Raw genomic sequence first — 26,873 nt, forward strand, 5'->3', positions numbered from 1 at the left:
TCTTATATACCGCTAGTGTAGCATGTATTTTTCCTCCATTATTTTATTAATGTATTTTCCCATGTATTCCCCAACTCTTACACCTAAGAGAGTTGGGGAGCTTGCATATAAGTTTGAGTTACCTTCTTCAATACGTATCTATGATATTTTTATGTTTCTCAATTAATGAAGTATGTGCATCTAGCCATTCAAGTTTTGGAAGAGTTTCTTCTATGGATGAAGATGGTCTTATTATCAATGAGCTCGAGAAAGTCATTGGAAAGTGAAAAAAAGTTTTGAGAAACTAATCAGTGCTAGAATATCTTATTAAATGTCAGGGATTACCTATGAAAGAGTCTACTTGGAAGCCATAATCATACCTTGATTCTTTTCCTTGGCTTTTACATGAATAACAATGAATTCTTGAATATGACAGCTTGCTGTATGAAATTTTTGTCACAAAATAAATTGTCATAACTTGGTCAAAATGTCACCTTTATGGGTGATAGGCTGCTATGTAGTGTCTATTTTCTAATGACACTTCATTTTCTCAATTCAGACATGTATATCCAAAGTTATGGTACTTTTCCTTCAGATGCTCCTGTTTGGACAATTATAGTAGTCTGCAATTCTTCAGTTCCTTGTGATTCATTGCTTCAAGGAGACTTTCTTCAGCATAAAGGCTTCATTTCGAGCATGGATCTACATCCTCCAAAGCTCTTTTTTATAGTTCATTGTCATTCTTATCCATATTCCAAGCTTTGAGGACAAAGCTTTCTTAGGCCAGGTGGGCTTGTAATAAAGCATATGTTTAAGGAAGAGTATAAAAGACTGAGGATGTAACATGTGCACATATTTTTTCAATTAATCAAATTTTCACTTAACGACTCTTCATTTTGGACCTCCTACCATAGCTAAGGGTGTGTATCTTGCTCCACCATGGCAAAAGGTAGGTATCTTATTGCCATCTACATTTTCTCCATTGTATTTCTTCCACATAATAATCTAAGTATTAGATGTGGCCACCTTGCTTATGGCTTTTGCAATATTTCTTGGCTGATTTTAAGCATTTCTTATTTAGAAGAAACTATTTTTTTACAAGGACGTAAGGCTTTAATGGAGCATCTCAAGACTAGTTGTGGGGCATGTATGGCCCGTCCTCTCTATCCAACATCATAATCCTACACAACAAGTGGATCCTAGACAACTACATCATCAGCAACTATAGCAAGCTATGTAACTAGGGATGGCTATATCATAACATGAGGCTCCTCATGAAAGATCACCTTGTGTATCTTAACTACTTGCCTTAGTTTCATATGCATCTTTTTCTCATGGAATACAACATCATGGTTGTGGATAATCTTTTGAGCTTATGGATCCCAAAGGGCATAGCCCATCTTATCTGCATTATCATATCCAAGAAATATGCATTTGATGGACTTCGGATACAACTTATTGCATTTGTCTTTGGGAATATGATAGAAAGCCTCACATCCAAAGATACAAAAGTGTACATATGAGGGAGATTTATCCAACCATATCTCCTCTACAACTCTGCCACCAAGACTAGTTCATGGAAATGTATTAATTAAATGAAATGTAGTAGTAATTTCCTTAGCCCAAAAGTATATTGGCAAGCATACCTATTATAGGCTCTTTCTTGAATGGTCATATTCATGTGCTTTGCAACACCATGCTCAAATACCTTAGAGACATATTCACTCCCATTGTGAGGTTGTAGGTATTTTTGTTTATTCCTAGATTGGTTCTCAATTGTTGTTGAAATGTAACTAATATCTCTGACTTCTACTTAATGGGATAGACCTAGACTTTATGTGAATAATCATCAATAAACATGACAAAATACTTAACACCACCTAATGACTAATAGGCCATGGGACCACAAACATTTGAATGCATATGAGCTAACAAGAGTTACGGATCTGCCTGTCATATAAACAATGATCATAAGAGCAATGAATAAAACTAGAGAAAAACCAATATCTTTAAGCTTTGTCTTGTTTTTCACTAGTTGGCAAAAAGTTTTTCACAAGCCTTGGTGTTGTTGGAATACATTATTCACCAAGACAAGATGGCATAGTTTATGTCAAAAAGACTTTGAAGCTATGCATGCATGAAGCCGTGGGCCTTGAAGACTCGGCTGGTTGTCCACTCATGGCTCTATTCCTCCAAAGACTTTGGAGCTATATGCATGCATGAAGTCATGGGCCTTGAAAAGGCTGGTTGTCCACTCATGGCTCTATTTCTCCAAAGATGATCATTGGTGATGATAGTTATTGGTATTATTATAGGTTTCAACATTAGTCTAGACACTTTTATCAAAAATTTTAGTATCATATTTATGATAGTTATTATCACAATATTTGCTATTCTTATTTCATTGTTAGTCCCTAATGCCTTTACACACCATTGTTATTATTACTATGATACCTCTTCATCTCACAAGACCTAATTCCCTTCAATATTTGAGACTAAGTTCTTGATATTTTATCATTTCTTTCTTTGAGAATTAGTCAAATTACCTCTCATAGCTAAGGCTTTTATAGCCGCCCACAACTTATGGTGGTATGACTATTCAAAGGTTAGTAGCCAAGGAGCTCCTTTGAGTGTTAAGGTTCAATGTCTCTTGAGGGATTAGAATAAAAGTTGAGCTTGTAGGAACTAGTGTTATCCTTATCAAGGACATTGGGTACATTATATTAGGCTTTAGCAAAACCATGGGATTTTGAGGAGTTCTAATTGATTCAAGGGATTCCTTTATTTTGTGCACTTAGGACATCTATCACATAGGCAATTCGTATTCTAGCTTTATATCATTTGTGTTCTCTCCTCTCCACACCATGAAAGAAAGTTAATAAAGAAATCTCCAATTTTATAGTAGACTCAGCAAAACTTGACTCTCTTATTATATGTTGCTATTGAAAGAGAGTTTGATAGCATCGCAATCCATATGCCTACTTCTTTTGTGCTCCAATTATTGATATGCTACAAATCTAGATCTATCTACATAGCAAAGAAGAAGAATAGAAAAGGAGGAGAAGAGGCTTCTTCTCATGGTTTTCCATTGAAAGAGACTTTAATGATATCACAATCCATACGCCTACATCTTTTGTTCTCGAACTATTGATCTACCCACCAATTTAGACCTATCTACAGTGTGAAGAAGAAAAAGAATAGAAAAGGAGGAGAAGAGGCTTCTCATTCATGGTCCCTCACCCTCCCCCAAACTCCCTAAGTCTCTTTCCCTCACTCAAATGGTGAGTGGAGTTTTGGATACACTATTAGATGTGCAACAAAGAGAGAAAGGAGAAGAAGATGAGAGTGGTTAAAAGAGAGGTTTCTCACTAGTTGTCTATCACCCTCTTTTACACACACACACACACACACACACACACACACACACACACACACACACACACACACACGCGCGCGCGCGCGCACGCACACACACACACACACACATTGTGAGAGCTTGTAAGAGACAATTCTCAATCATTGTCCCTCACTCTTCTTTATTCAGACACAAACATACACACATACATGGTCTTTGAAAGTGCTTGTAAGAGAGGCTTCTCAATCCCACACACACACACACACACACACACACACACACACACACACACACACACACACACACACACACACACACACACACACACACACACACACACACACACACACACACACACACACACACACACACACACACACACACACACACACACACACACACACACACACACACACACACACACACACACACACACACACACACACACACACACACACACACACACACACACACACACACACACACACACACACACACACACACACACACACACACACACACACACACACACACACACACACACACACACACACACACACACACACATGCTCTCTCTCTCTCTCTCTCTCTCTCAAGTTTATGGTGCAAGTATGGAGGTATAGATAGAAGTTTGAACTTAGAGTTTAAACACATAAGAATGACACTATATATTCAAATAACACATTACATCCATAAGGTCATGTGGGTAGCCTCAACCCTTGGCCTCTTCTTCTCAAGTTTGGTCCTCATCTTTGGTATGTCATGTTTAGTTATCTCTCTCTACATGCCTTTTGCTCATTAATATAGCTGGACGGACTTGCCTATGGACTACTTATTCTACAAGTTATATACACATGCATGAAAAGAAAAGTAAAAAGAAAAAAATGACTTTCGATAATATTACAATGTGCATGAGATTGTGCCCACCTCTACATAGTTTAGTAAAATGTATTATAGCACAATTAACTAATATCTAGCTATTTATTTTAAGCACTCCACTTGCAAACATTTGTACTTGAATTTTTAATATAAAAAAAAAAGACTCTACATATTTGACATGCTTTTAAGCTATAAATAGCTTAGATTATTTTTTATATTAAGTTGATTGGTCTTTGTTGACTCATTTGAATACTTATCTTTGCCTTTTGATCCAAAGTTTTCAATGTCCTTTTGTAGTCTTCTCTCTTTGGGATTAATAATGCACACTTAAATTTTCCTTCTATTTCAAATGGGGCATACCATTGTATCATCTAAATGCCTGTAATGGGGAGTCAAAATTGTCACACGATTTATGATTGTCTCATGCATCCCATCTTTGGAACAAGTATATATTGATAGAGTTAATAAGTACACAAATTGTAGGAATGTTACAAGCTTGTGAGAAAGCTCAATAACCTTAAATTTCAAAGAAAAATCAAGGGTCATGCAATTGTTGTTTAGGGTTTTGTGGTGGAACAACATTGGTTGAGTTTGCAACAAGATCAATCTCATCCCTTGTCCCATGTTTGCCTCACATAGGGGACTTTTGCAAATAGATTCACCCCTTGATTCAAATGCTCCATTGATGTAGGTCCTTTTTTATTATCAATGCTGAGACACATCCGTCTCACCATCTCTTAGCCCTAGTTGTAACCCTACACATGTTGGTTCTAATAGCAAAGGCATCAGCTCTAGGAGCTAAGGTAGGTCATGTGTTTCACACCAAGAGATGACAAATGTTAGGTAAGCTTGGAGTCTCTATATTTTTTCTTGCATTTAGATGCTAGTCTTTTGATTATGTTTTGTGTATAATCAATATTATCTTCTATTTTTTTACTTGTAGGGGATGCTAGTATGGCTCCTTCCAAGATGACATGAGTGTCCTCATCAATGAGTATTTCATTATGATTATGATGAGAATAATATATTAATAACACAATGTATTTACCTTGTTCATTTGCATTAGTAATGTTAGAATTAGTCAATATTAATGTGATAGGTTAGATACAACACATTAAAAACTAATCTGTTGACCTATTATTAGACAAAACTATTAGAATATTTACATAGCCTAATAGTCTCATTAAGAAAATTGAGATTGTAATTAGCTTCATATTTATCAAAACAATGGCCTCATAAAATTAGTAGAAGTTTATTTGAGGGGCTCTTTTTGGTAATATACCCTTACTCATACCTCTTTGTATACTGTCCTTAAGAAGTGACCTAGGACTATTGTATTACTTAGGCCATTTGTCCCCTTTAGTGGGCTATTGGGTCTTTGACATAAAACCTATTTTGATAGTATAGTTGTGACCTTGTATATTGCATGGATTGAGATATGGGTCCTTGATTTCGCAAGAGTAGGCATTGATACATTACATTTCTTGGATCCTTAATACTTAGTCCAATTATGAAAATTATATTTAGACATTTGGGTTGTTTGTCCTACTTTGGGTAAGAATAGGCCTCACAACTAAACACATGTTTGACATATTGTTATTGTGTGTGCAACCAAAGATTGGGAAAAGTATCATATTTTTGGGTAAGAGTAGTCCTTGCCCATAAGGTATGGAAATCAAGATTTGTGGTTAGTGAGTGACTCTTCATCTAGTTGTCATAGTTATCATAAGCCAAAACTAATATTTGAAAGTGTCCACTTGGTTTGGAATGTGCATGATCGGGTATTTAGTGTATGTGTAATTTTGTAGTTTTGAGGAATTGCGCCCTACTCTAGGAAGACATGTTTTTAAAGCTTGTATACTTTAGGGAGACATGTTTTTAAAGAGACGTGCATTGTTTCAATTACGTACTATTATCATAGAGTCTTGGTTTCCATAGTTTATGAAAGACTAGTTCACTATATTATAGCTTTTTATGTATAGACTAGTAATTAAAATAGCCTTCCTAGAGGTCTTCAAGTTTATACATATTATGAATAGTGGTCTACTACAAATAAGTACTCACCATTCAAAATTTGGAAAACTTACCATTTGGTTACATGGATTCCCTAACTTATATGAAATACGTTTAGGTATACAAGATTGAATATGGAATAGCTAGACTCTTGACAATAGATAGATGTAGCATTGCATGTGACTTGAACTCATTAGCATTTTGGATAGATTTGCAGCTTATAAAACCACATCAGATAAAACAAAGGAATTCAATGAGTAATAATGTGTAATAAAGTGATTAATATGAGGTTTCATTCATGCAATAATCCATACAACTTCTTTGTAGATTAGGCTACCAAACATGCTTAGATGAATGCTAAAATTTTTGGCTATTTATGACGATTCCTAGACTCGTGTTAGTCAATAAGATCATGGCTCTAGTGGGCTCTATAGCGTAGGCTACCACGGGTCCAAGTAATGATCGCAAAGAGGGTGTAGCAAGTAGCCTCAACATACCATTGCAAGGAAGGATTCAACGCAATAATGTCACGAGATAATTGTATGCGATCATTGTCTCTCTCCTCGATCATAGCACAAGCTTGAGAGATAGCTTCTTGGAAGTCCATGATCTTGTGAGTTGGGCAAGAAACCATTTGGTTATTGTGATAGTGCAATATTGTGACTAGGTTGATATAGTCCCCTTTACAATACTCGGCATTAAAGGAAACGGTATCATTGATCCAAAGCATTTCATCAGCCATGGCTTGATATAGATCTTCCAAGGGTGGTTGTGCTAAAGCCTCATTGTCAAGCTCCATGTTAAGGTCAAACTCACACCCAATCAGGCAGATCCTAGCAGCCCCATCCTTGCGACGAAGGGGGATGTATTGCTGGAGGCTAGGGAGCTTGTTTTGCTCTCTCAAGGCTACAAATAGCAGCACACCGGTGATGTACTCCACAACCGCTTCCTGCACGCGCTTATATTGCTTGTGTGATATGCCTTGAGCTTGCATATCAGTAGACCACTGTACTCCCATGTCCATCACCAACTCTTGTTGCCGCAATTGGTCTTTGGAGATGCCTGTATCAAAGCAACACATGTTTTTAAAGTTAATGATAAGTTTTGGTATTATAACACTGAGAGTGAAAGGTAAGCCATCTCTACTGAAAGAAGAAGCTGCGTCATTCCGTGGAAGTCTCATTCGAGCTCTCCATGGTAAGCTCGAGGTCGTTTAAGGAAGCTCTCTCCACAAATGGAGAGCTCGAGTGAGACCCTCCTCGAACCTTGTTATTGAAATTGCATACTTTTAGACTCATTCGTAAAGAAATTGTTGAACGCGTCATTAAGGCCGGCCGCCGCCACGGCAGCCGGCCCAAACATCGACATGAGCTGGCGGGAGCAGAAGACGCGAGCGGACTCGAGGTTGAAACCGAGTACGTGCTGGCCGTCGTCGAAGAGGTCGTCCAGCAGGAATAACCAGTGCAGGAGCTTCACCAGGGTAAAGGAGCGGGCCTCTGAGGTGCCGTTGGGGTACATCATGCACGACAGGTGGGCGTAGTTCATGTCCAGAAGATTTTGCAGTTGCCCATGGGGGAGGCCATGGGCCTTGAAGAGCCCGGTTGCCCACTGGCGGCTTTGCTCCTCCAGAGACGTCCGTAGGGGATTGCATCTAACGTCCAAGGGGCAGTATTGCTGAAAACCATCACGACCAATATTAGCCATAATTACATCGCAACTGGCGCTCATCAGCGGCAGCTCCTCCTCCATTGCTCGCTCTCTCTCTCTCTCTCTGTCTCTGCCTCTGTCTGTGTATGGCACGTGCGCTGCTCCTTCACGAAGAACCTACTCCCATATATTTGAGCTCGTTGCTTGTGGGCCAGTCACTACTCCAGTCTCCCAGCGGTAAGCTCACGGTGTGGCCTTACTGGACAGTAACCGGAGGCCGGCACCATCCTGGCGAGAGTACATTGACTGCGGTTGGAAGTTGGCTTTCTTTAAAACCGTGCAATGGCGCGCATTGAGAATAATGACGAGAACTCAGAGACCTGCGGTACAACGAGGTCGACGTGTGGACGCACCTCATCCCCCCATTTTATAATGCGTCGCAGTCGTGACTCGTGACTCGCGAATTGATGATGTCCTCTTGAGCTAATCCGCCGACCGGCGAGAAGTACAGACATGCGCGTGCTCAGTGCTCACTGCTTCGTGTTACGTAAGTTCGTAGTACGTAATGTCGTGCGGGCCCAATGCCTCCATCGCTGTGTAGCTCAACCGGAGCCGTTGTGAAAGCGATTCTCTGTTTCCTGTTATTTTTGAGCGGTGGCTTTAAGTGTAGGCATGGTTAACAAGTAGCGTTACGTTACCATCTAGGCATTGGTGGTTTGCCACCGTCGGCGAGCTCTCATCGAGATGCAGCACACTACTGTAACCTGACATGGTAACACAAGGTAAGAAAAAGTGAGTCAGTAGACTCACCTTTGCTTTTTTTTGAAAGATTTGCCAAGGAAAAACTAACCATGATATATAGGTTCCGACCTTGAAGTGGGCTTTAGGTACTCTCCTCAATAATCCTCGTTCAATTGCCAATGCATTCTTTCACCCATGCAGAAATGCAAAAGCATAACGAGAGATTGTAGTTACTTTGCTATTTTTGGATGTTTGTGATTGTGGTTGTGGCACTCTGATAAATTTTATTTGAGGTGGTATATATAACATGCACTATTCAGGGAAGAGGGTTGTATTGCAAATGTATTTTTTGAACTAGAAAAAAAAACTTATGTTTTCTTCTCTGCACTTTTATTCTCTCTCTCTCTCCTCTATTTTTCTTCTCTCTCTCTCTCTCTCTTTCAATTTTATATTTCTTCTCTCTCCATGTTCTCTCTCTCTCTTTCTCTCTCTCTCTCTCTCTCTCTCTCTCTCTCTCTCTCTCACTCATCCTCCCCCTTCCTTTCACTTCCCCCCAGTCTCTCTTAACGTATGTAAATTTTATCTTTTCCCTATATATAATTCTCTCTCTTTTTCTCCTCTCCTTTTAATCTCTCTCTCTCTCTCTCTCTCCCCTTTTCTTCTTCCCCCCTTTCTCCTAATTTTCATTTTTTCCTCTCTCTCTCTCTCTCTCTTCCTCTCTCTCCTTCTCTCTTCCTTCCCCTTTTCTAAAAAAATATTTAAATTTAAAAAATACTTTTTTCTTTCCTCTTTTTCCCACCTCTCTTCCTCTTTCTTCTTTTTCTTCTTCTTCTTATTCTCCCTTTCTCTCTCTCCCTCCTCTCTCCTCTCTTTTGATTCTCTCTCCTCTTTTTTCTTTTTTTCTTCTTCTCTCTCTTTATTCTCTCTTTAATTTTTTCCTTTTCTCCTTTTTAAAAATTTTTTATCTTTCCTCTCTCTATAATTCTCTATTCTTCTTCTTCTTGTTCTTCTTTTCTCTCTCTCCTTTTCTTCTCTCTGTCTCCCCCCTTATCTTCTCTCCCCTCCCCCCTCTCTCCTCTCTTTTTCTTTTTTCTTTTCCTCTCTCTTTTGCTCTTTCTCTCTCTCTCTCTCTTAAATTTTATATTTTCTCTCTCTATAATTCAAAGCGCCAAGTGAAGTTCGCTCAACAATCCATTTCTCATCTTTCTCTCTTTGTTTTTAATTTTTGTCTTTATCCTTTCTCTCTCTTTCTCCCCCCAATTCCCTACATCTAATTCTCTCTCTCTGCCCTCTATTTTAGTTTATTTTTTCTCCTCTCTTGGTTCTCTCTCTCTCTCTCTCTCTCTCTCTCTCTCTCCCCCCCTTTGATTCTCCCTTGTCTCTTCTATCTTTTCCTTCTCTCTTCCTCTTCTCTTATTTCATTTTTTTCTTATTCTTCTCTCTCTCTTCATAACACAATATTAGTGAGTTTGGGAATCTCCCAATTCCCATTTTTTGGATACTAAAAAGGTGGCACCCACTACAAGATATAGACCTTATACCGAAGTTTAAAGCGACGAAAATACAAACAACAAAATTTGCTCCCGTTGTCGCAAAAAGCGTCGTTATTAACGACGCCATAGAAACGTCGCTATTGGCGTCAGCGACACAACCAGTAAATTTGCGACGCGCATAGCGACGGCAATAGCGATGCGAGCAGTAAATTTGCGATGCTAATAGCAATGGTAACATGGATAATAGCCCTGCCACATATAGCACTGTGTACTGTATGAGAGCCATACAAAATAGTTTCTGCACTACTGTATACAAAGCGCTTGCAAACAAAAAGAATGTATACTAAAATCATAAAACTAATACATGAAATAAATACATGATCGCATAAAAAGCGATTGGTATAATCATGACAGGATATCACTAATATATAGAAAATGTCTACATAGATCAGGCGACTAAAAAATAAAGGTGTGTGAGCTCCAAGGATCCAAGGGCGAGCTACAAATCCTCGTCCCCCGAAAGCTTGTCCCGCCACAAAGGAGCATCGAACGGATTCTGCAGAAAAAGAAACAACACATCAATCCACCATACAATAATGCATTCAAATATCTCATGGTAACTACAGACAAGAAAGATGAGTGACTTACAGGGCTGCCGCGTCTATACAATCGGTCGATCAATGCATTGAGACCGTGCCTCTCTGCATATCGAGTCTCAAGGCCTTGCGGATCGCGATTTGTAATGGAGTGCTGTAAAGAAAACAAAATGCTAACTGTTAGAAACATGATTGTCAGTACAAAGAATATTTCAAAAAAAAAAAAAGCAAAACAAAAGAAAAACTTACAAAGTCCTCCAAATATGTCCTGTGGCCGCCACTCCCAAGATGATGGACCACTCCGGCCTCGAGTCGTGTCCTCGCCGCCTCGCACTGCTGACTCCAATGTCCTAGAGAATCTGTAGCCTCCTCCCTCAGTCGGCGCTAGTTGTCTGCATCTAACCACTCGGGCTTTGTAGCCCCACTCTTGATTGCCTTGCGTGCGTCGGATTGTCTATGTGACATGTATGCATGCATGCAATCCATCATGCAGCCCGTAGAAAATCTATCTACTGCAGTTGGCACCGGAAACTCCTCGTGCAAGGATGCTACTATGTAGTCCTTGCTCCCCTCCGGTATGTTCTTCCAATGATCCAGGACGTTGTGTCGAAAAACTTGTTGGCACAACTCTCTCATGCAAGCCATCACCCTCTGTTGAGATATCGAGCTCCACTCGTGATACGCCAGGGTGACCGTTGTGTATTTATGTCACCGACTTGTCAGTTGCAGACGCGGTTGGTACACCGCCCATGAATAATAGCTACATGATAGCTATCCTTATCTACTCTAGTTCGTGGCTCAGTTAATATGCCACCTTAGTTAGTTGAGTTTGGTTTGAGACCCATATATAGGGTTCTTCTATTTCTTTGTATGAGAGTTCTTTTGGCTTACACAACTAAGAAGAGAAAAACTGTTTTCAGCCTCCACCCTTGTGTGTATTCCCCCATTGTGCAAGCATTAAAGCTACAAGTGAGACTCCTTCCTTCTCTTCCACAATCTTGACACCCTCCTCCTCTCATCATTCATGATGATGGCTCCTGACCTACTATCGGCTCCCGCCAAATACCACTTTCGCCAGTTTTGCAGATTTGCCCTTGTAAGGGTGAAGCTGAGTTTTTGCAGTGATAGAATTTTTCGCAGTGTTCTGTAATGGCGTCTGATTCTCTTTCACAGATTGTAACTGAAAAGCTTGACAAGAACAACTTTCAGGCATGGAAGTTTAGAATGATGAATTTCCTTATGGGAAAAGGATATTGGGAATTTGTTGCAGGAAATGAAGAAGAACCAGTTCTTCCTGATGTTCCCAATCAACAGCAAATGCAAGCATTCAAAGCATGGCATGAGAGAGCCATGAAAGTTATGTACTGGCTGTCTATCAGCATTTCAAACTCTATGATTGTGCATATTCAGGATGCAAGTACGCCAAAGGAGGCATGGGATACTCTGTCAAAGATGTATAGCACAAATACGCAAGCCAGGAAAATGCAGCTCAAGCAAGAGTTGCACAATGTGCAAAGAGAAAATATGAGCATCAATGACTACCACATGAAGGTGAAGAAGATTGCAGATGCACTTGCTTCCATTGGGTCGCTAGTGGAAGATGATGATTTAGTTTCTGTGACCTTGAATGGTTTAGGAAAGGATTATGTGCAGTTTCGGACATCCATTTCCGTCCGTGAAAGATTTCCTGATTTTGAAGAGTTGATTGCTCTTCTAATTTCTGAGGAGCAGAGAAATGGTGGTGCATCTTCTTCAGGAGGAACTTCAAAAGAAGCTGTCTTCTACTCAAATGCTGGAAGAGGTAGAGGTAGAGGTAGAGGAGGCCGATTTGGAGGCCGTGGTAGAAATCAGAATATGCAGCAAACTCAAGAAAACCAGTCCTATGGAGGAGGACGTGGTAACTCTAGAGGCAGGGGGAGCCAAAGAGGTCGTGGTGGATGGCAAAGAGGTCAAAATGCAAACAGTAATGTTGAATGCTACTACTGTGGTAAAATGGATCATATGGTTAAAGACTACTATAAAAAGCAGAATGACATCATGAATGGAAAACTGCAACAAGGGAATTATGCATCTTCTAGTAGATAGGGTGATGACAGAAATGAGCATTTGTTCATGGTGCAGCACATGAACAATTCTGTGACAAGTGCAGAAGAAAGCAATGATGTATGGTATGTTGACTCAGGTGCATCAAACCACATGACAGGTCATGCAGAATGGATGGAGGATGCAAGGAAAATGGAAAAACCAGGATTTGTGGAGACTGGTGATGATACTGCACATCCTATTATGCAGATTGGAAAAATTCCTTTGTCTATGCATGATGGGAAAAAGAAATACCTGTCCGATGTATTTCATGTCCCCAATATCACCAAGAATCTGGTTTCTGTTGGTCAAATGGTTGAACAGGGCTTGCAGGTCAGATTTAATCCTCATGGATGCTTTGTTGAGGATATGAAAAACAAAGGTCGCTTGATAGCAAAAGGAAAGAAGAAGGGCAGAATGTTTACGTTGGATGCAGACATGTCTGAATTGAGTGCAGCAATGTTTGCACATGGGACCGGTGTAGTTGCAGATATTGATATCTGGCATAAACGCATTGGTCATGTTAATGTACAGCGACTTAAATCAATGCAGGCCCAAAATATTGTTGCAGGATTGCCTAGATTCAAGGTTGCAGAAATGCATAAGGTATGTGAAGCCTGTCAGTTTGGAAAACAGGCAAGGAAACCATTTCCTAGACATGTTCAAGAGAGTAAGAAGCCATTGGAACTAATCCACTGTGATGTGTGGACTACTAAAGCTGCATCTCTTGGAGGCTGTCATTATTTTGTCACTTTTATTGATGACTATAGCAGAAAAGTTTGGGTGTATTTTATGAAAAAGAAAAGTGAAGTTTTTGGGCATTTCAAAACTCTTAAAGCTATGGTTGAAATAGAAACAGGCCTACAAATAAAATGCCTAAGGTCAGATGGAGGGGGAGAGTACCTCTCAAATGAGTTTGCAAGGTTCTTGCAGGAGCATGGCATAAAGCAGCAATATTCATGCAGTCATACCCCACAGCAAAATGGAATTGCAGAAAGAAAAAATAGACATATTGGAGAGGTGTCTCGTGCCATGCTCAATGAAAAAGACCTGCCAGATTTTTATTGGGCTGAAGCAGTTGCTACAGCAGTCTACATAATGAACAGGACTCCCACTGCAGCAATATATGGAATGACTCCAGAGGAGAGGTATACTGGTAGGAAACCAGATATTTCTCATTTGAAAATTTTTGGTTGCATTTCCTATGTACATGTGCCAGATGAGTTGAGATCCAAGTTGGATCCAAAAGCTGAGAAGTGCATCTTTATTGGTTACTCTCTGCAGCAAAAAGGGTATATATGCTATAACCTTCTACTCGTAAGTTTACAGTGAGCAGAGATGTTGTTTTTGATAAGATGAGTAGCTGGTATAAACCAGTAAATGTGATTGATGATGTAGATGCACAAAATGGTAATGCTGCACAGAATTCACAGCAGCAGTCACAAAATATTAGTGGACCTGGAGCGTCCTCTAGCAGTGGTTCACATTCTTCTCCATGGACAGGCAGATTGAGATCAGGAGAATCTTCTCAAAGCAATGCAGATAGTGGTATGCAGGTATCACGAAAAGGAAAAGAGAAGGTTGATCAGCCCATGTTTGATGTGAATGCAGGTCACTCTTATGTGGATGGTGAATCCAGTGGCTCAGAACAGAGCATTGATGATGAGTTGGGTATTCCTTCTATTGTTACACCTGGAGTAAGGAAGACCAGGGATGTTTTGAGAGCACCTGGGAGTGAACCCACTTTGCGCAGGTCTACCAGAGTTAGGTATCCTGTGGATAGGCTGAAATATGATGGATTTACAGCCATTCACTATGCATATATGGTCAAGGTGATACAGGAACCAGAACCCACTTCTTTTGAGCAAGCCATGGGAAAAGAAAAATGGGAGAAAGCCATGGATGAAGAAATGGATGCCTTGGAAGCAAATGCTACATGGGAATTGGTACCTTTGCCTAAAGGTAAGAATGCAATTGGCTGTAAGTGGGTTTATAAGGTGAAGCACAATGCAGATGGTTCTGTGAACAGATACAAGGCAAGATTAGTAGTCAAGGGGTATGCACAAACATATGGCATTGACTATGAAGAAACATTCAATCCGGTTGCAAGGATGGCAACCGTAAGAGCAGTCATTGCTATGGCTGCATCAAAGGGATGGTCTTTACATCAGATGGATGTAAAGAATGCCTTCTTGCATGGTGATTTGCAAGAAGAGGTCTATATGGAGCAGCCACCAGGTTATGTGTATGCTGTTCATCCTGAGTTTGTTTGCAGGTTGAAGAAAGCTTTGTATGGCTTGAAACAAGCACCTAGAGCATAGTCTGACAAGATAGGATAGTATCTTGTCACTATTGGCTTTCAGATTTCCAAGGCAGATTTCTCACTTTATGTGAGAAAAACAGAGAAATGTATTATGCTACTTGTCATTTATGTTGATGATTTGATTATGACAGGTGACAGTGATGAAGATATCCTTCATGTGAAAATGCTATTGAAGCAGAAGTTTGAGATGAAGGATTTGGGAGAGCTGTGTTATTTCTTGGGTATTGAGGTGATTAGATCACCAAGTGGGATACAGCTCTTGCAGAGGCAGTATGGATTGGACATGCTATCCAAATATGGGATGACAGGCTGTAAGCCTATTTCAGTTCCTTTGGAGCAGAATGTGAAGCTGAGCACAGATGCAGGTGAGCTTTTGGAAGACCCTACTATGTACAGACGCATAGTAGGAAGTTTGATTTATATGACTATTACCAGGCCAGATTTGAGCTATGCTGTTGGATTGATAAGTCAGTTTATGCAGGCTCCAAGGAAACCGCATTTGGATGCGGCTAGACGCATACTCAGGTATGTGAAGTCCACATTGCAGTATGGACTATTTTATGAGACTGGGGTTCAGATACAGCTGCATGGATACACTGATGCTGATTGGGCTGGTAGTATTTCTGATAGATGATCTACCAGTGGATATGTGTTCTCTTTTGGGAGTGCTGTAGTCATTTGGAGCAGCAAGAAACAGCCTACAGTTGCCTTGTCGAGCACAGAGGCTGAGTACAGGGGTGCAGCAATGGCTGCATGTGAGGTAGCTTGGTTGCATAAGCTTTTTTATGATATGCATCAGTCTACAGATGGGCCAGTTGTCATTTATTGTGACAACATGAGTAGTATACACTTGGCAAATAACCTAGTCTATCATGCTAGAACAAAGCACATTGAGATGCATTATCACTATGTGCGGGAGAGGGTTTTACTAGGTCTTATTGATCTAGTTTATGTCAGCACAGAGGATCAGGTAGCTGACATATTTACGAAGGCATTGGGCCCAGAGAAGCTGCGCAAGTTCAGAGACCTACTTGGTGTGCAGGGATTGGGATTGAGCTCGAGGGGGAGTGTTGAGATATCGAGCTCCACTCGTGATACGCCAGGGTGACCGTTGTGTATTTATGTCACCGACTTGTCAGTTGCAGACGCGGTTGGTACACCGTCCATGAATAATAGCTACATGATAGCTATCCTTATCTACTCTAGTTCGTGGCTCAGTTAGTATGCCACCTTAGTTAGTTGAGTTTGGTTTGAGACCCATATATAGGGTTCTTCTATTTCTTTGTATGAGAGTTCTTTTGGCTTACACAACTAAGAAGAGAAAAACTGTTTTCAGCCTCCACCCTTGTGTGTATTCCCCCATTGTGCAAGCAGGAAAGCTACAAGTGAGACTCCTTCCTTCTCTCCCACAATCTTGACACCCTCCTCCCCTCATCATTCATGATGATGGCTCCTGACCTACTATCGACTAGATATCCATAACCCCTAGGAGTCTGCCTAAGATGGGTTCTCTCCCATCTCCGTCCATGCTCCTAGGCATATCCAGGAGACCCCTCTACATCCGGTGTACTGACGGGGGTAACCTCTCTCGGAGTGGCACCCAAAGGGGTGGCACCCAAAGGAGTGCCACCTGCTGATGGCTGCACAAAAGCCGGAGTAACTGGAGTAGACGTCCCCACAGGTGTGACAAATCCTAGAGGTGACGCAGCTCCAGCTGAACGACGAGACGGAGACACCACATCCGTGTCTCCACAGCAGCATCCCCCTGATTCCGATGCAGTCCCTCCCTCTAGCCCAAGTCGTGAGCGTCGAGATCGTCTGCTCGAAGCCGAAGCATCCGATCGCACTGAAGCAAATCTAGCAGAGTGCCCTGACGAAGAACGAGACAGCTCTTGGTCTGCCATCTCTCTAAATCTCGCGAGCTGGTCTGGAGACATGCGTGCGAAGATGTCCTGCAACTCCTCATCGCTCATCCCTCGACTCATCCTGAAAATGTCACTTGCACAGATAAAAAATGGTGTTAGAATAATCAATTTAAATTATACAAAGCACAGTAATATAAATCATTTAAAAAAAATCCCCTCTTAAAATGCATATCTTATGTACCTTTATAAGAGATCTAAACAACGAATTGAGTAAGTGGATGCTCCAAGTATGAAGTATCCTATGGTCCCATGTTAATCTCCTGACACAACTCCGCATACACTGGAAGGTTGATAGGCATGTCACCACAAAAGAATGAGTCCGCCTCGCTCTCAAAAAATTCTTGGACTCCTATATTTCCATCATTGTTAGCTAATGTTGGCTCCAAGCTTTTGACGGTCTCCACCCCTTGTAATATCGACCCCTCTATTTGCATATTATCTTCATCTATGCTCAGAACATCGCTTTGATCATATACTCTTGCACTTCGGGGAGTTGAAGGTATAAAATACCACCATCGAGGTTGTCGGGGTTTTGGATAGAAGATTACCTGTTCACAAACACGTACAAAGCGAGTTCAAACCATTGTGACATAAACCATGTCGTATTACAATTAGCAAGCAAATGACTCCATGCACCTATTCACAATTGGCTGGCAATACAAAGGTGTTGCACAAACCCATCCATTTTTTTTTGAAATCTATTTCGAGAAATCCCGATGGACCTCGTCGAACTGTTGCTCCAGCTCCTCCAAGTACCACTTTGAACCACTGCACATCGAATAGTATCATGGAGAAGCTACGGTAATCCATTGTAATAATACTTTGCAAGTTCCCAAAATATTCCATCTCATCCACAATTGTGTTCGGATCCGTTGCTCATCGTCGGCTCTCTTGCTCGAACGTTGCCATGACACCACAGTCCATTGTGGAGTGCATTTTGTCAATACTCTCCATGCGAAAATGCCGTCCGCGCGACCACGCTGCACTATATATTTTGTACTGTACATTGAAACACTCAAATTAGATGTCGTATATAAAATTTAGATATGATAGATTCTAAACCCCTCATCACATTGAAACACTCAAATTAGATGTTGTATATAAAATTTAGATACGATAGATTTTAAACCCCTCATCACCTTTGGACTACATCCCCTTGAGAATTCCCACTCCTCCATATTTGAGACCTCTGTCCCTTCGCTGGATGCTGTGATCAAGGCTCCATGCAACCATCGTGTTGACATAAACCGCGGCATCTCCTCCATGCCTTTGGGATATCGAATCGATCGATGATGCGTACTACGTCAGAATTCAGCTCGCGCTTCCTCTCGATCTTGCCTTGCAATCTGGTACTTGGTGAGCCATGTCTCCATGGAGGCATGGTGCAACATACAAAAGCGATTCACCTTCTCTTCCATTGAGGCATCCATTCTTTTTTCTACCCCATTTCCAACCACCACATCTCCAGTCAGTCTATCATCATCCTTCAGTGTCCATAGCATTTCATTGTCTGGTTCCACCATTGGTAGCCATTGTGAAATATGCACTAACGCCTCTGACACCAACCAACCTTTGGCCATGCTACCTTCTGACCGAGCTCGTTGTCGCACAAAGCCTTTCAGGGTTTTCATGAAGCGCTCCAAGAAGAACATCCATCGCGTATGGACAGGTCCAGCAATCTCCACTTCGTCCACAAGATGCACAAGAAGGTGGACTTGTATCGTGAGCATGCTAGTGGACAGGTATTTCTCAAAGAGATAGACCATCTCCACTGCTCCCCGCCTCACGGATTCAATAGAGTACGTCTTAATCTCTTTCTGTGAGATCCATTGCACCAAAGTCGACAACTTGTAAATGGCCCCGCAAATTTTTGGAGTAAGGCATCTTGCGATCGCGATCGGTAGGACAAACTGCCACAAATGAGAAAGCATTATGAATAATGGCCACTTTTCAAATTGCAAAATGCCCACGCTAATTACAATCCATTCGTAGCACAAACCTGACATATCTTATGCCAATCATGGGATTTTAGCCCCGACAATTGGTCATCTTTAGAAAATGCGGACTTGAGAGAACACATCATACCCATCGGAGTGTGGATAGACTTGATTACTTGCTTCACAATGCGCTCTTCTTTAGTGGACAAAACCCAAGGAGCGCAAGGAAGTTGCACGTGAACATCAGTACTCGACTACGTCCAAAGCGCCTCCATCTTACCTATCTCCTTCAAATCCATTCGTGCCCCTATAGTGTCTCTCTTTCTTGTGATGTGGTCCCATAGCAAGCTGTCCACATTCTTGAAAATATGCATGGGATCCAACAAGTGGTTGACTTGTAAGTGGGTCCAATATGGTAACTCGTAGAAAACTGAGAACCGTCGCATTCCATTTGGATGTGATTCCGGGTTGACCATTTTCAGCTCGTACCAGCTTGCGGCGTTTATACGTGTTGGAGGTCATCCAAGGAAACCTTCCCTGAGTTCATGATCCTCCGGCAAGAAAGCGGCGTGTCCTTGATATACCATCTTCTTCATGGTTTGTGACCTTCGGGAGTCTAACTGTGGCCCACACAATGGACATGTATGATAACCTGAGGTAACCAGACCTGTAAGGCGAGCCACGACCTAGTGAATACTTGATTGAATGATATAAAATATAGATATTACCAGCGAGAACGGAGGCCTGCTCACCTGAGCACTCTCCCAATCCCGGAAAGTCATGCATCGTCCACATGAGAATGGCTCGAATGTTGGCTGACCATCGACCATCGCGCCTCCTCATATCTTGTATAGTGACCCCCTCCTCCCACAAAATCTTAAGCTCATCGACTAATGGACGAAGATACACGTCCATATTTTTTACTTTGTAGCGGCCTGGGACGAGCAAGCTAAGGATGAGATGTCCTTTCTTCGTAGAAAGCCATGGAGGGATGTTGTAGTTGACAAGGACTATAGGCCACACACTGTAAGAAGTTGAGCGCAGACCAAATGGGTTCACACCATCCATTGCGAGACCGAGCCGAAGATTCCTTGGCTCTCGCGCAAATCCTAGGAAGGTAGAGTCAATGTGGCTCCATGCGCGCGAATCTGCTGATATTCATTGAACTCCATCCGTGGACCTATTCTGCACATGCCACGTTGTTAAGCTTGCCATGCCGGATGTACGAAAGATGTGGTTTATGCAGGGGATGAGCGGAAAGTGTCTGAGAACTTTTTGAGGAATGGTTTGCCCTTGCAAGTCCTGTCAATATCTGTGAGCATCACACTTTGGACATGTCTCCATAGTCTCGTATTCTTCTCGAAACAGTATGCAATCATTGATACATGCATGGATGTTATTGTAGTCCATGCCAAGCTTCCGTAAAACATGTCGTGCATCATCATGAGACTCAGGCATGGTATTTGCAGGTGGTAATATATGATATTTTAATAACTTGAAAAAAAATCATAAAACACCTTGAAAAAGCACAAATGTTTGTAATAATAGTGTCAAAAAAAAAATCAATGAAGCCTATGTGCAAGGTACCTGAATAACTCGGTCACACTCGTATCGCTCCACCCGTATTTTGCTTGCACACTTAAGAGTGCAAGCAATGTCTTCAACCGAGATACTTGGCACCCATCATATAATGGTATGGATGCTTCCTCTCTAAGTGGATCAGATGTCTTGACATCCATGGGAATCAATGCATCGATCATTGCCTCCATCTCAGGCTCCAAGATTGTAGGTAGGTCTGGAAGGTTGTCTGTCTCCTCTGGCATTGACGGTATAGATTGGCCTTGTGAGTGGTGGATTGGCTCTTGTACTCCGTCCATCGCACACCCACGAACTCTTCTAATTGGCTGCAAAGAATGCACTCCCCCTTGGGACGAGACATCATCTCCCTGGATAGAAAATTTGCCAACAAGACCCAATCTTATTGTGTATGGTTTTCAATTAGCTTGCGAGTACAATGCACGATTAATATTAACTTCAAATTACCGTTTGCTAAAAATCCGCAATCGCCTGATCAATGATCTCAGATTGTAACTCGCCAAATCGTTGTACGTGTTCTACAGACAATCGGCGTTTTCTTCTAGTTGCCAACTTGCATTGAGAGCAAGGACATGGGACACGCTGATTAAGATACGCCTCGCGATCTTGAACAATAAGACCTTCTTCATTTTCCATCTTATCTACATTACAACAAACGAGGCTCAAATGGATAGCTTTATGGAGATGTATGTCAAGTTGCAAGTTGACCATAAGCTCTTGCTTGAGAGGTTTTAGCCTCTGCAAGAGCTTGAGAAGCAAATTTTGTAAAACATTGAGGTTGATATTGATGCATCCATGGTATTGAAATCTAAACTTCAAGATATAAGAAATGCTTTATTGATTGATGTAAAGAATGCATTGGACATAGTAGTTGAGAGATTTATTGATGTTATATCTCGGTCATATACCATGCTCAAGGATTTGTTTGTCCCGGTAGATAATTATTCATTATTGTAAAAAAAAAAAGCATTGGTTCATAAGGTTCATGAGTAGAAGACTAAATGTTTGGACTTGACTAAAAGATTGGATAATGCCTTAGATGCTAAAAGGAAAAGTGATGAATATGTTACTTTATCATTGCAACAAAAAGATTGGTGACAAGGATGCTATGATTAATGAAGTTCTTCACGAGGTGAATATAGAGTTGAAGGGGATGGAACACGATTCTTCTTTGGGATTTAATGGTGATAAGTCAATTATTGAGGTGTCTTCTTGTACAACCATTATACCTTATATACCTAGCTATGGTCTCTAGGTTATGTACTTTGAGTATCTTAGAGGGGCTCTACTAGGATTACTTATACAACTGCACTAGAGGGCTTTGAGTATAAGTAATCCATTTATGAGCATCATTGAGGATCTCTTAGTCTAATAATAAATCAATCTCAACAAAAAGCATCTTAGAAATGTGATTTTTTTGTCCTAGGTCCATGCATTAAAATTAATGCCATCTATGAAATTTATCAACTATAGTAATAAAATTTGTTTCAATCAATTCTACTCATAGTCATAACATTTGAAGAAAATATCCTATGCTCAATTTAAGGGATTCTTCTTCTATAGCAATACTTTTGGGTTCATTTTGATGAAGTACCATAATGACCATTAGCTAGGGTATCATTTTCTTTTAGTCCTTCCGTTGACTAGTTGGCATGATTTCTAATTTGTTATGCCTATAAAGTTAATACAAAAACAATGAATTATGCATATCACAATTAGATCCCCTACTTGGACATTATGAAGGATATGACCAATTTTAAGCCATCTTAAAGAGTCACCAATGTACGTGGCCCATGGCAAAGCACATTGCATACCATTATCGATAAGTCTATTATCGTACATATTAAATATCCTAATTAGACATTATAAAGTCTCTTTCTCTCCCTCCCTCTCCCTCTCTCTCCCTCTCCCTCTTTCTCTCTTTCTCTCTTTCTCTCTTTCTCTCTCATTTCCTCTCCTAAACAAGCAAAAAAGAAAGTGATTTAAACCTTTAACAAGAAAAAGGGAGAGGGAGAGAGAGAATGCACTCTCCCTCCCTCTCCCTCTCCCTCTCTTTCTCTTTCTCTTTCTCTCCCTCTCTCATTTCCTCCCCCTCCCTCTCCCTCTCCCTCTCTTTCTCTCTTCCCTCTCTCTCCCTCTCCCTCTCTTTCTCTCTTTCTCTCTCATTTCCTCTCCTAAATAAGCAAAAAAGAAGTGATTTAAACATTAAACAAGCAAAAGGGAGAGGGAGAGAGAGAATGCACTCTCCCTCCCTCTCCCTCTCCCTCTCTTTCTCTTTCTCTCCCTCTCTCATTTCCTCCCCCTCCCCCTCCCCCTCCCTCTCCCTCTCCCTCTCCCTCTCCCTCTCCCTCTCCCTCTCCCTCTCCCTCTTTCTCTTTCTCTCCCTCTCTCTCTCTTTTTCTCTCATTTCCTCTCCTAAACAAGCAAAAGAGAAAGTGATTTAAACCTTAAACAAGCAAAAGGGAGAGGGAGAGAGAGAATGCACTCCCTCTCCCTCTCCCTCTCCCTCTCTTTCTCTTTCTCTCCCTCTCTCATTTCCTCCCCCTTCCTCTCCCTCTCCCTCTCATTCTCTTTCTCTCTCTCTCTCTCCCTCTCCCTCTCTTTCTCTCTCATTTCCTCTCCTAAACAAGCAAAAGAGAAAGTGATTTAAACCTTAAACAAGCAAAAGAAAGAGAGAGGGAGACTCACCGATGAGATATGGCGAGTGTGGGGCAGCTCCTCTTTGCGATGAAGGCTCCTCCTCTCCTTCGCGAACAACGGCGGCGGCGACGGCAGCAAGTCTTCTTCCTCTCCTTCTCTCACAACGGTCGCTCTCTCCCTCGCTCTCGCTCTCAAAACACAAAACATGAAAACACGAAATAAAGCCGTGCTCGGTTTCGGCTCGCTTTTTTCCCTGTGGAGCGTCGCTATTTGCGTCACTTTTGCGACGCAAATAGCGACGCCAATAGCGACGCAAATAGCGACGCCGATACCCGCCGTCGCTAATCGGCATCGCTACCAGCTCAAATCCTTGTAGTGACCCAGATAATATGCCCATAAGTTTCTCAAAACTATATGATGTGACCTATCATTGGAAAGTGCTTGAAAAATGGATTCTATTGAGCTATAGACCGCTCAATTTGGAGTTATAGTGTTCAAGTTATGACAAATCCAAAGATTTGACCACGTGTCCCAAACTTATGGGAAGTTCCCATATTCCCCAATATGATGTTTCATTCACTTTTTAAAAATTTTCTATTCTCTCTTTCTCTTTTATATTTTATCTTTCCTCTCTATTATTCTCTCTCTCTCTTTGTGTTTATATTCTCTCTTCTTCTTCTTCTCTCTCTCTCCTCTAGTTTTCCTTCTCTCTATCTCTTTAAATTTTATATTTCCTCTCTCTATAATTCTCTCTCCATGTTCTCTTTCTCTGTCTCTGTCTCTCTTATTTTCCTTCTTCTTCTTCTTTCACTTTTGTCCCTCCCTCAATCTCTCTTAAAATATGTAAATTTTATATTTTTCCTATATATAAATCTCTCTTTTTATGTTCGTATTCTCTCTCTTCTTCTCCTCTCTCTCTCCGCCACTTTTTCATCATCCCCTTTCTCTTATTTTTTCTTTTTTTCTTCTCTCCCTCTCTCTCTTTTATAAAATTTTCTCTTCTCTTTTCTTCTCTCTCTCTCTCTCTTCCCCCCCTCTCCTTTTCTCTCTCTTTTCCTCTCTCTCTAAAAATATTCATTTTTAAAAAAATATTTTTTTCTTTCCTCTTTTTTCCCATCTCTCTTCCTCTTTTCCTCTTTCTTCTTCTTCTTCTTCTTCTTCTTCTTCTTCTCTCTCTCTCTCTCTCTCTCTCTCTCTCTCTCCCTATTTTTCTTCTCTCTTCTCCCTCCCTCCTCTATTTGCCTTCTCTCTCCCTCTCCTCTTTTTTCCTTTTTTCTCTTCTTCTCTCTTTAAATTTTTTATTTTCTCTTTCTTTTAAATTTTATATTTTCTCTCTTCTTATTTTTCTTCTCTCTCTCTCTCTCTCTCTCCTTTTCTTCTCTCTCGGCTTTTCTTCTCTCTATCTCTCTTTCCCTTTTTTTCTCGCCCCTCTTTCCCTTTTTTCTTTTCCTCTCTTTCTCTTTCTCTCCCCCTATTTTCTCTCTCTTTCAAATTGTATATTTTCTCTCTATCTCTCTAAGTCAAAATCTATATAAAAAAGTGTTTATTTTAAAAAAGAAATTTTCTCTTTCCCCCCTCTCTCCGTCTTTTTCTCTTTCTTCTTCTTCTTCTTTTCTTTATCCTTCTCCTTCTCCTTCTTGTTCTTCTATCTCCTTCTCAAAGTATGTGAAAAACTATGTTAAAAAATATTTAATTAAAAGAAAAGTTTAAATTAAAAATTTTAATGAGAGAGAGAGAGAGAGAGAGAGAGAGCTTAGGCCCTATACATGAGAGAGAGGGGGGACATATAAAAAAATTTAATTAAAAAAATACTATTGTCTTTTTGAAAGGGAAGTAGAATCCAGGAGGGAGAAGCTTGGCAGTGAGAGCCATGGCGAATGGAGAGCAAGAGCAAGAGAGGAGAGAAACTCAAAGTGGAAACTCCAACAACCACAATGTGTGGCCAGGCCTGTTAGGCATGTCTGGGGGAGGTCTACGTAGTCATTGCCTCCTACAAAGGTATTGTCAGGCACTGAAAGACTTGTCTTATACAAGAGTTCTAGTGAACCTGTTCTACTGACCTACTAGGCAGTCGTGCTAGTTCCTGTTAGTGTGAGGCAATTAGAGAAGCCTGCACTTAAATATCAAGCAAACTATCACTAAAAGAATAAAGAATAAGTGACTGTGATAGGCGCCTGCCACCTATAGTGTGCAGTGGCGGGTACTGTTAGTGTAGTAATACATGGGCGGCTAGGTGAAGGTGCCTTTATCCCCAACAACCTCCCACTTAAAGGAAAATCTGCCCCAGTGAAAGAGAAAAGAAAAGAAAAGACAATACAATATGTACACATCTACAACAGGATGAGAAAAAAGATGTCATCTCATCCAATGCCCATCAATCTCCCGAGGAAGGCAAAGCGCTCTGTAGTGAGGCTCTTCGTGAGCAACTTTGCAGGATTTTGCTCAGTCGGAATCTTGACAAGGTCAACAGACCTATCCTCAACGACCTCGCGAATGAAGTGATACCTCACCTCAATATGTTTCGTCCTCGCATGAAAGACTGGATTCTTGACACTCATAGAATCTGAATGCAGTGTAGGCATAGCATCTACCATACCAAGGTCTACAATCAAACGGCCTAACCAGATAGCCTCCTTGTAAGCCTCTGTGGCTGCAATATACTTGGCCTTTGCAGTAGAAATAGTCGTACACTTCTGTGCCCTGGACATCCAAGAGATAGCCCCTCCAGCATAAGGGAACACATAGCCAGAAGTGGACTTCCTACTATCTGCATGTCCTGCATAATCAGAGTAAGTGTATCCCATGTCTCCTATATCTTGGTTGCCATAGCAAATACATATATCTGTTGTTCCCTTCAGGTACCTCATGATACCCTTCACGGCATCCCAATATTTCTTTCCAGGTGTAGCCATGTAACGTGCAACAATCCCAACTGCAAAAGTAATATTTGAACGGGTGGCTATCATGGCATACATAAGACTACCCAGGACTAATGCATAGGGGATCTTGGCCATCTCGGCCCTTTGCTCATTTGTCTGCAGACAATCGGCCTATGAAACCTTCACATGAGAAGGTAATGGATAGCCAATAGGCTTAACATCCTGCATAGAGAAGTGCTCAAGTACTTTATGAATGTACTCTCTCTGTGACAAATAGAGTAGTCCCTGAGATCTGTCGCATGTAATGCACATACCAAGTATATGAGAGGCCTGTCCCAGATCTTTCATCTCAAAGCTCTTCTTGAGCTGAGCCTTAAGAGCACCTAGCTCCTTATGAGCCGTCCCTACTAAAAGCATGTCATCCACATAGAGTACCAAAATCAGTAAAGAACCATCACGGGCTTTCTTCGTGTACAAGCACGAATCCATAGCACTGTGGCTGTAGCCCTGTGATTGCATGAATGTATCAAACTTATGGTACCATTCCCTAGGTGCCTGCTTCAAGCCATATAGACTCTTTTTTAGCTTGCATACTAGGTGTTCCTTGCCAGGGTTTGCAAAGCCCTTAGGCTTCTCCATGTAAATCTCATCATGCAAGTCCCTATGTAAAAAAGTTGTATTGACATCCCTCTGGTACAAGTCCAGGTCAAGCTGTGCAACCAAAGCCAAGACTAAGCGTAGGGTGGTCATCTTGGCCACAAGAGAAAAGACTTCATCAAAGTCAACAC

General features: G+C 41.1%; 1 protein-coding gene across 1 annotated transcript; it reads right to left on the bottom strand.

Moving 5' to 3' along the window:
* Positions 1-6,502: 6,502 nt before the first annotated feature.
* LOC148022566 (microbial Terpene synthase-like protein 13) lies at positions 6,503-8,094 on the bottom strand. The gene is made up of 2 exons (XM_087695092.1): positions 7,513-8,094; positions 6,503-7,288 (listed from the first exon to the last, which is right to left on the bottom strand). The coding sequence occupies exons 1-2, from the start codon at positions 7,973-7,975 to the stop codon at positions 6,645-6,647; spliced, it is 1,107 nt and encodes a 368-aa protein (XP_087551218.1). The 5' UTR covers positions 7,976-8,094; the 3' UTR covers positions 6,503-6,644.
* Positions 8,095-26,873: the final 18,779 nt, after the last annotated feature.

Source organism: Lygodium microphyllum, chromosome 16 (genome assembly GCF_053477565.2).
Source record: "Lygodium microphyllum isolate KBCC chromosome 16, Lygodium_microphyllum_v1.1.10, whole genome shotgun sequence".
Classification (NCBI taxonomy): domain Eukaryota; kingdom Viridiplantae; phylum Streptophyta; class Polypodiopsida; order Schizaeales; family Lygodiaceae; genus Lygodium; species Lygodium microphyllum.